The sequence below is a fragment of the Saprolegnia parasitica genome, assembly GCF_000151545.1.
Source record: "Saprolegnia parasitica CBS 223.65 unplaced genomic scaffold supercont2.75, whole genome shotgun sequence".
NCBI lineage: Eukaryota > Oomycota > Saprolegniomycetes > Saprolegniales > Saprolegniaceae > Saprolegnia > Saprolegnia parasitica.
In genome coordinates this window covers 7,732-17,514 of record NW_012156469.1, presented here as the reverse complement: position 1 = coordinate 17,514, position 9,783 = coordinate 7,732, and the positions used below count along the sequence as shown (strand labels likewise).

Here is a 9,783-nt window from a genome sequence, read left to right as displayed (position 1 = left end):
AGCCGACGCAGCGTCCATGCTCCAACGCCGCGACGCCGAACACGCGGAGCTCCTGCACACGGTCGAGACACTCGAGGATGAGCTCCGTCGGGCCAAGACAAGACCCACACCGACGGAAGCAAAGCCCCTCGCACCGTCATCGCCCATCATCTCAGCGCCGGCCCACGCAATCGAGCGCACGGAGCACGGCCGCATGGTCCTGGGCAGAGACACTACGGTTGCTGGTTCCAAGTTGCCGATACCAGAGACCAAGCCGCCGCCCAAGACCACGCCGACACCCAAAACCAGGCCAACGACCGAGACCAAGCTACTGACCCCTCGAACGATGAGCTCGGTCAGCACAAAGAAGCCGTTGTCGCGCCCGGTAGATGCCAAACCAACGCCACCACGGACGCTGGACCTCTTCAAGCCGTCGCTACTGAGCTTTCGGCCCATCACGATCCGCAAGCCGCTCGATCTGAAGGTCACCGGTCCGCGATCCACGCCCGTTCTCGCCAAGCCCGTGATCACGTCAACGCCCGTCGCATCATCCACTCAACCGACACCGACCACAACGCCAACAGTCGCGTCCGAGCCGCGGCGTCTCTTTCCGTCCCACGGAACGCCCGAGCTCCCTGCGACGTCAGGACGGACGCTACTCGGTCTCAAGCGCAAGGCCGGCGACCTGTCGCTGCCCAAGCCAAAGTTCTCCTTTGGCAAGGCGCGCCTCCCAAAGGCCCCATGACGACGTCTCCCTCGTCGCATACTACCGTGACCTTTAGTTTATACTACACCTTAACTTAGAGCAACCCTAACTACCCTAGTACATCGCGCGAGATGGATGTTGATTCGCGTGCAGAGGCAGAGCCGTACGTGGCTCTGAGCTCCATGTCGAACGATTGTCGCACATGTGCTTGGACGTTTGAGTCAGCATCCTGTGTGGGAACGCCGGCAGATAGAATCGCCTCAGTCTTGATTCAAAGCTCTTCGTTGTGCGCCAGGGCAGTGAGCTCCACACGGGCCTTGAGGCACTTGTGTTGACGGGGACGGAGACGAGATCGTCGTCGAGCATGCATGGCAGCGTCGTCAAGAGCGTGCGGCTCGTTCGAGTCAGCATCTTGTGTGGGAACGCCGGGACAAGCGGCAGATACAATCGCCTCAGTCTGCTCCGTTCAAAGCTCGGACGCGCTTGGTTTCGCCAAAGCGTACGAGCTTGTTTCGAGTGTCAAGTTGATAGAAAGCCGTCGCTCGATTGCCGGATACGCCGCCAGTCGCATCCGGATGGCGCCGACCAGCGCGTTCGCGTACGTCCTGCGGCGGTCGCTGGGCGAGACGGCGCATGGCGAGTTCATCCATACGTGGCATGCGGAGGCGTCACGAGACCTGCAGCTCAACCAAGCCAAGGTGCTCCACAAGCAGGGCATGAACATCTGGCACATGGACCTCGAAGCGGCCGAGGACCGGTACCTCCTCGTTGGTACGGGCATGGGCGCGCTGCATCTCTACGACATGGCCGCGCTCGACGTGCCAGGCGTCGTCGCTACCGACATCAAGCCGCTGTGCTCGATCAAACCGCTACGCGGCAAGCTGCCAGCGCAGCAGCTGCAGGTACTCATACACATCGCATGTCGTCATCGCATGCATCATTAGGACCGACCGGGCCATGCGTCAGGCGTCACAAGCGTGAGCTGGTACCCAGTCGACAATGGCATGTTTGTCTCGACGTCGCTCGACGCGTGCGTCAAAGTGTGGGACGCCAACGAGCTCGAAGTCGCGTCGTCGTTCAACCTCACCGATGCGGTGCACATGGCCGCGTTCTCGCCCTTGCCGGCGACGGCGCACCTCCTCGCCGTGGGCACCGACCGGCCCGAGGTGCGTCTTGCGGACATTAGCATCGGCGCCGCCACGCACCGCCTCGTCGGCCATCGCGCGTCGATTCGATCGCTGGCGTGGTCCAACACGAACGAGTTCCAGTTGGCGTCCGGGGCCACCGACGGCTCGATTCGCGTCTGGGACATTCGCCGGTCCGGTGCCACCGCGTGCCTCCTGTGCCTCAACCACGACGGTGCGGCCGACGTCCCTCGACGTATCGAAGTACACTACGTCCTAAGATAACCAGAAATCGGCCCCAGCGCAGAGTGGTTTCTTAGGTCGCTTCCTCGTCCAAGAAGCGCAAGATGAGCCAGGACCCGCACATTGCGGCTGCCGCGTCGTCGGCGCTCGCCCACACCAAAGCAGTGCAGTCGCTAGCGTTCACGCCAGACGGCCGGTTCCTCGTGAGCTCGGGCGCCGACCGCGCCATGCGGCTCTGGAACGCCGCGTCGGGCACCCACATGGTACACAGCATGTCACTTTGCACATTGGACAAGTTGTCGGATGACGCCGGTAATAGTTTCATCATTATACAGGCATCAAGTGCCATGGGGCCCGTCATGTGACCGTGGCCATGGCCCAAGAAGCAAGAAGCGACTCGACCATGGCAAGAGCTTTTTTGGCGGCGAGAATAATTCATGGGAGCTAAGTCGAAGCGATGGGTAGCTGTACCATCCGGTGGGGAGCCACGGCGTCATCGCCTCGTATCTCTTGCACAACACCGAGTCGACCGAGCCGATCGCCAAGTACACGGGGCACTACAGCCGCGTCACGAGCTGCCTGTACCGCGCGTCGACCCGGGTAATCTCGTTTTCAGTACGTGGGTTGTGTGTCATGGCGCTGGCATAGGAACTGGTGAGTGGCGGCGAAGATGGTCTAATTGCGGTTTGGAGTCCACCAGAACGTACTTTGGTGCGCATTCTAGATGACTGGGAGGAGGAAACTCATGCCAATGGCATCTAGTTTGCGCCGTCAACCGAGATCGACGAGCAGGCGGCCGCGCCAAACGAAGATGCGTGGAGCGACGACGACGACGACGCGGCAGCACGGAGCGATCGTTTTGTGCCTCCGATTCTGACGCGGTAACAACTCCAAATCGAGTTCATCGTAAACGATCAGTCATTCTTGTTACCCTAACCTCCGAGGGTCCATACAATCTCTGCCATTGCGGTTGATACATTTCGGTGTATCAACCCAACAAGCCAGTGCTTTGCGCCGAGCAGGACGCGTTTCGATTGGCTAAAAATCGATCTCTGATGCACGCGATTGGGCGTTGGGGGTAAAACGTGGACCAATGAAAAACGGCGAAAAACAGGCGGCTTCAGTTTTGGCCATTCCGCCTCGACGACGACGACGACGATGACAGCAGCGACTCTGGACCTGCTCCACGACGTGGTGGAGTACCGCCTTACGAAGCGCGACATCGCGTCCGTGCTCGAGCTCAACGACGGCAACGTCGCGCGCACGATCGACGAGCTCCTCTCGATGCTCAAGATCCAGGACATGGAGCGCAAGGGGTCGATCGATGCCACCGCCGATGTGGTTGCCGCCGACTCGAAGCTGCAGTGGGACCTCTTCTTGGCAGAGATGGGCACGCATGGCCTGGACGAGGCCACGTGCACGGACCTCCTGCAAGCGCTTCAAGATACGTGCGGCGGGGACCACGTTGCGTCGTCGACCATTGTGCACGAGTACAACCATGCAGCACCGACACCATCTCATGCATGCGATAGACTCCTCGCTGCGATGGACGATGCGCCCGAGGAAGAAGACCACCCGATTGCAGTTCTCCAAGACCAATTCCCGCATGTTCGCAGCGACCTCATTCAGGAAATCTTTGAGCAAAACGAGTACGACGTTGCCGCGACGACCAACGCGTTGTCGGAAACGGGCCACTTGCTCAACGCCAACGGCAGCCTCGAGACGTACAGCTATGCGTCGATGGCCAAGGGCCCAGCGCACAAGTCGAAGACGGGTGCCAAGAGCTTTCCCTCGCTCCAGTCCCGTCGCAGCTCTAAGCGCCGAGGTAGGCGCGAGATGTGGGCTCATCGATGCGTAAATCGTGTCTAGTCGTGCAGTGGGGCAAGCATGCGCCCAGGAATGCGTGGGAGACCAACGACCAGGCGCTGCCGACCGGCACGCCCGGATCGCTCTCGACCAAGCTCAAGCTCGAGTACCTCCAGAAGCGTCTCCCGAACGTTGATGCGGACATTCTATGCACGGTAATGATCGCATTGTATATTCGTACAGCGTACGATGCATTGGTATATTGCACTAGGCTCTGCTGCTCAACAATGCCAACTTGGAGACGACCGAGGCGATTGTGTCGTCGATCTTCAACATACCGCTCGAGTCGGCGCCGAGTTCCAACCAAGACGAACAACCACCAAAGTACCACCCGCCACGGCACCGAACTCGCGGTACCGGCTTCCTCTCGGTTGTCCCAGGAACAGGACATGAGTGGCTGGATGTAGACGACGCGCCAGACGGCTTTGTGCAGTACCAAGCACGAACGGAAGCGCTCATTGAAGCGTTGCAGCAGACGCACTCGGCCGCGGTGCGCTCCTTTGCGGGCGGCAAGCTCAACCACCACTTGGGTCGAGACAAAATGCAACGGTGCGTGCGTCGCTGCCTGCTTCCGTCTCCCAACAGAGTGCATAGCGTCTCGTCGCTGCGGCGGGAGCTCCAGATCACGCGCGAGCAAGCCGCGTACGCCTTCTTTGACGAAAACAAATATCTCGTCAAGGCCGGCGGGACCGTCGACATGCACGGGCTCTTCCTGCAGGTACCACTTGATACTTTGATATGTTAGGGGTAGGGTTGTTATACCCAGGATTGCACTAGGAAGCGCTGCATGTGCTCGACTATTGCTTGGATTTCGCCAAGAAGAACCGTGTACGCAAGTTTATGGTCGTCACGGGTGTCGGCAACCACGCCACCAAGCCCGGCAAGATGTTCAACAGTATTGACGCATCACTCGCGCGTCGGGGCGTCAAGTACACCAAGGGCCCGGGCCATTTTGTCATCCAGCCTTTTTATCAAACCACCTAGTGAGAGAGGCACACACAATGGTTCGTGTTTAGGCTACATTCATCGATACATTTATAAACCATTCCTCTGACATGGAATGATCCTATTGTGGCGGTCCAGCAAAGCCAAGGGCGTCCCGTCGAGCGTGCCGCCTCTAATACTAGCTTGGACGGAGGCCGTCGCTCTAGATACTATCTGGTTTGTGATGTGACTGAATCCACAGAGCAGTCAGTTGCCGCTTCTAGCGACTCGACGTTGGTCACTTGCGATGAATGTTTCGTGCTCCTTCTCCTTGTGTGACCAACGAGCTGTGCGTCGGGCCAACACTCGTGTTGCGTCTACAGCCTCAACGCGCCACGACAAGGGCACTGCGCTCTAGTTGAGACAACGGCGAGAGCTACAATACTGCATCCATATCATTCTCGAACCTCGTCGGTTGTTGGTTTTGACGTTTGCCGTAATGTCCACGTGTCTTGTCCCAGTCAACGGCGGGACAACTTGTCCAAAATAGCCAGCAACGAACTTGGAAAACGAATTTGCCGAAACGAAAATTGTGTCCCACTGCGGCCACGCACAGCCTACCGCGCTCGCCACCATTCCTCGAATTTACGATACCAGTGTTGCGATCGAGTCGCTGCCATCCCTGGCGACAACAAGAAGCGCATCACCGCGATGGCTCGACGCTCTTGGGTTTACCTACGTGCTCTTCACGGTCGGTCTTAGCATTGGTATCATGTGCATCATGTCGACCTACCTCGCCAACGACTTGTTTTGGCCCGACTTTGTCGTGAGTGGGATGCAAAATGCGATCATCGACTTCTTCAACAGCCGCCTCGCCCTCAACGTTACGTCGCTCGAGCTCCTCAACCCGGCCTTTGCTCTGCCCACACTCTATGACAACTCGGCCATGCCGCTCAGCATTTACGAGGCGTACCCACGCCTGGTGCTCTACGCCGAGCTCCAGGCGATGGAGAAAGCGATTGCGAGTCTTCGGGAGCTCCTTGCGACCGAGGTGACGCACATGATCACGCAGTACTGCTGGGTCGACTTGCAGCAGCGCTGGGAACTCGGCCACTCCCGCAAGCGTCAAGCACGGTGCGTGGCCAACGACAAGGCGAATGCAGCCGTGTACCTCGAAGCCGTCCTTCGCAACATTGACTTTGGCTCGTGGGTCCCGATCTACAAGGGTTTTTTCAACAATTTGATTGTGAGCGCGCTCGTCCGATCGCCGGGCGGCTACCCGTGGGTGCAGTACATGCTGTCCCACGCGTGGGTGCCGATACCAGACGAAGTGGTCTTTTGGAAATCCCATCAGCTCACGTACTTTGAGCTGCAGTGGAGCACGATCCGTCAAACCGGTTTAACCGAAACGATTGGCATTGAGAATGCGCTGGGGATGACGACGCGCGTGACGATCAAGCGCATTACGCCCGTGGACCGCTACGCGCTCTGGACAACGCACTCGATGTACGCGTCGTTCGAGAACGACATGGGCAACTTTTACTTTGGTCCCAACCAAAGTCTGGTTCTGAACAGCCCTCTCTGGTTTGGGTACACGCTGCCAAATGCCATTGAAATGTACAACCTCCCGTACCCACTCAACCACGCCAACACGGCGCTGCACGACCAGCTCGGCGAGCTCGGCTCGGTCGACCTCAAGCTCATGCCGCCTCCTCCCGCACTCACGACCGCTGTCGAAGCCTTCGTCGCGCAGTTGACGCTCCAGACGACCACGAGTGCGTCATTGGCGGCGGCCGTGGCGAGCATTGGTGTCGTGGATCTGCGCCCGACGCCGGTCCAGTGGCAGAATCCCAACTTTATGTTTTATGGCGGGAGCCCCATGTGCGCCGACGGGGAGCCATATGACTTTATCCAAAGGTCCTTTGGCTTTGACGACACGTGCGCGGGCCAGCTGCCGTTCACCGTGCAGTGGGCGGCCCCGAGCTCTCTCTTTGCGTTGGCCCAGCTCTCGCCAAATGACCTCGCAGTGGCCACGGCGTCTCTGTGTAGCAGTCTAGCGCTACCTGCTACCGACGCCAGCATCTGCACGACATCCCTCGCGGCATCCCTTCAGGCGTTTCGCCAGCTCCAACTCGCATCGCCATCGTCTGCGCTGGCCGCCAGCGTCACCGCCCTCAACCTCTCGACGATGCAGTTTGTGCGTGCATCGGCGACGGCCAACACCTCGGTGATGACGCAACCACTTCTGGACGTGACGAGCCCGGCGTGGACTCTTCTGGGGTGGATGAGTCTCTTTGAGTGGGCACTTGGCCAGCGCGAAGCGGTTGCGTTTGAAGGAGACGTTCAGACACTCCGGCTTCTCTCGTACAAGTATACGCCGGCGAAGCAGCTCGCGAATACGCTCGACGTCAGCGGCAGCCTCGCCAACTACATGTGGGGCCTCGCGTGGTACGTGAGCGCCGGCCTTTGCATGGTGTTGAGCTGCGTCACGCTCGCTCTGGTGCTGACGCGGCACCACGCGGGCCTCAACTGGTTCATGTTCAACCGCATCGCCAGCACTGTCTGGATCGGCCGGCCGATTCTGCTGGTCCGATCCGCCACCGCCATTGTCTGCCTCGCCACGGTACCCATCTACTTGGAGCCGCAAGGCAACGCGTCGACTCGGTTTGTCGACTCGACGCGGCCGTTCCTCGAGTCGACTGTCCTCGCCGGCGAGACGCTCTGGCTGTCCTACGTCCTCAACGAGGTGCTCGTGCATCTCTCTGGCTCCAATACGCGGCGCGTGGCCATCGTCACGAGCGCAGCAACCTTTCTCATCGTCGCGGTGCTGGACCTTGCAAGTCCACCGACGCTTGGGTCGTCGATTGGCCGCGAATGCCACTACTTTCACATGGACATTGGTGTCCTCTGCTCGAGTGGTTCGATCCAGATCGGGTACTTTAGCCGTGTTTTGACGATTGTCTGCATCCACGGGGCCATGGTGCTACTTGGCATTGGTCTTGCCAAGCTGCTAAAAGAGCCGTCGACGCATCATGGCCACGGGTTTCCGACCGTACTCTTGCACGGCGCGGCGACCACCTTTTTCCACGACCATGGCAACGTGTCTGGCTACTACACGATCGACAATATCAGCGCCATCATGTGTGGCCTCCTGCCGTTCAAGTGGGCGGGGCGCTTGTACATTTTTGAGCTCACTCTCTGGCGCGTGCTCAGCGACGAGACGCTTGGCTATCGCCACACGTCCGAGGCATTATTGCTGCCACACTCGTCGGCGCCCGCGTACCTTGAAACCAAAGCCGTTGCGGCCAAGACAGCGTCCAGTGACGCCAACGCGGTTCTGGTACTGGCCAAGCGCGATGCGTGGTCGCGATTTGTAAAGAAATACCTCCGCGTGGGCTTCCTCGTCGGTGGGTTTCTCTACATTCTGAGCTCACTCTTCAGCAACATTGCGTACATGACGGTGACGGTCACGCAGAGCCTTGCGAATGACTTTTACTGGCCCAACTTTAACAGCTCGGGCGGCCATACGTTTCTCGCCAACCTCTTCAACACGCAGCTGCTCCTCCGCAATGCGCGCAACCTCTCGCTGAATGCGCCTTTCCTTGGCGACGTCCGCCAGTTGTACAATACAACGGTGACCACGACTCGGTTCCCCGAGACGATGGGCCGGCGACAGCTCTATGCGCCCGAGAACGCGCTCGTACATGCGGTGCGGGACCTCCGCACCATGCAGTCGTGCAATGCGCCGTGGATGTTTACGCAGTACTGCTGGCTCGACCTCGAGAAGCAGTGGCCGATCGCGAGCTCGTCCTTGCGCCAAGCGCGCTGCGACTCGCACGCATCGAACGGCGCCGTGTACCTTGAAACCGTGCTCCGGAATCTGCAGAGCTACGACGAGTGGCGTCGCTGCTGGGGCGACTCGTACGACATTGCGATTGTTCGAACGCTCCAGCAATCGGACGCTGGAAACGAGTGGCTACGCAGCATACAGGGGCCGCAACTAAGCCTTCTCGACGAGGTGGCGCGCTGGAAGGCACGTGGTATCACCCGCTACACGCTGCAATGGCAAAGCTTCAAGACGCTCGGCCTCCGCGACGCCTTTACCATTCGAAACGCGCTCAGTCTCGAGTACGAGCTCACGCTGGCCGACATGGAAGGCAAGACGCACGTTGAGCAGCAGACGTCGCTCAAGATGTACTGGACGTTTGCGTCCGACCTCTGGGCCGTCTCGACGAACGGCAGTCGCATTGGTGGCAAGAGCTTGATTGGAGGGAGCGCCAACTACGCCTTTGCCAACACATCGAGCGAAGCCTTGCTGATGCACAACTTGACGCTGCCGTCGCCGCTCTCGAGCGGCTTTGCGTCGCTGCGCTCGGTGCTTGGACCGTTTGGGAACGTCGACATGACGTACGTACCCGTGCCCGCGTCGTTGTTGCAGTGGTACCAAGCCACGCAAGACGCGCTCACAACGCTCCTCGTGACGGATCCGGTGGCGCAAGCCGCCTTTCTGGCGATTCCTCAAAAGCAGTACATCGGCCAGTTCCCCAAAGCGTTTGCGCAGTCAGGCATTGCGTTCGAAGGCGGGAATGTCTTGTGCGGCAACGACCAAGCCTCGGCGCCCATCAACTTTTGGAGCATCGTCGCGTCGCCCATCTTCCGCGCGTTCAGCACCTCGAACGCCTGTTACCGGCTCGTGTTTGAGTTTTTCCAGCCGGACGAGTTCCTCCTCCTCTTTGCCCTCTCTGGGTTTGGCGCGTCGCGCGGCCTGGGACGGGACACACTCGCCTCGATCTGTCACTACGACTACTCACCGGGTGACAACTGCGGGGGCATCTACAACGACTCGGTCGCGTTCCTCACAACGTACAATGCATCGACGCTGAGTGCCTTTGCGCCCCTCGCCCGTGCCGCCGAGCGCGACGTGAAAGCGCTGAACGTTCA

At 59.6% G+C, this 9,783-nt stretch overlaps 4 protein-coding genes across 4 annotated transcripts in view; all 4 read left to right on the top strand.

Moving 5' to 3' along the window:
• Window positions 1-16: 16 nt before the first annotated feature.
• Window positions 17-724, top strand: SPRG_22293 (hypothetical protein; the record flags this gene model as incomplete). Its single annotated transcript, XM_012351181.1, has 1 exon — window positions 17-724. One exon carries the CDS (start codon window positions 17-19, stop codon window positions 722-724), a length of 708 nt encoding a protein of 235 aa, XP_012206571.1.
• Window positions 725-1,260: 536 nt separating this feature from the next.
• On the top strand, window positions 1,261-3,001 carry SPRG_12152 (hypothetical protein; the record flags this gene model as incomplete). The annotated part of the gene is made up of 7 exons (XM_012351126.1): window positions 1,261-1,587; window positions 1,630-2,073; window positions 2,130-2,315; window positions 2,372-2,458; window positions 2,518-2,652; window positions 2,701-2,763; window positions 2,815-3,001. 7 exons carry the CDS (start codon window positions 1,261-1,263, stop codon window positions 2,935-2,937), a joined length of 1,365 nt encoding a protein of 454 aa, XP_012206516.1. The 3' UTR covers window positions 2,938-3,001.
• A 185-nt stretch (window positions 3,002-3,186) lies between these two features.
• Window positions 3,187-4,996, top strand: SPRG_12151 (hypothetical protein). Its single transcript, XM_012351125.1, has 7 exons — window positions 3,187-3,542; window positions 3,585-3,877; window positions 3,922-4,073; window positions 4,130-4,271; window positions 4,326-4,467; window positions 4,513-4,636; window positions 4,696-4,996. Exons 1-7 carry the CDS (start codon window positions 3,211-3,213, stop codon window positions 4,900-4,902), a joined length of 1,392 nt encoding a protein of 463 aa, XP_012206515.1. The 5' UTR covers window positions 3,187-3,210; the 3' UTR covers window positions 4,903-4,996.
• Window positions 4,997-5,614: 618 nt separating this feature from the next.
• SPRG_22292 (hypothetical protein) overlaps window positions 5,615-9,783 on the top strand; it is a gene marked incomplete at both ends in the record, with an annotated part of 5,283 nt that continues 1,114 nt past the window's right edge. Inside the window, one exon of the mRNA XM_012351180.1 lies at window positions 5,615-9,705. Within this exon, the coding sequence (XP_012206570.1) occupies window positions 5,615-9,705 (4,091 nt within the window). The remainder of the gene's footprint in view (window positions 9,706-9,783) is intronic.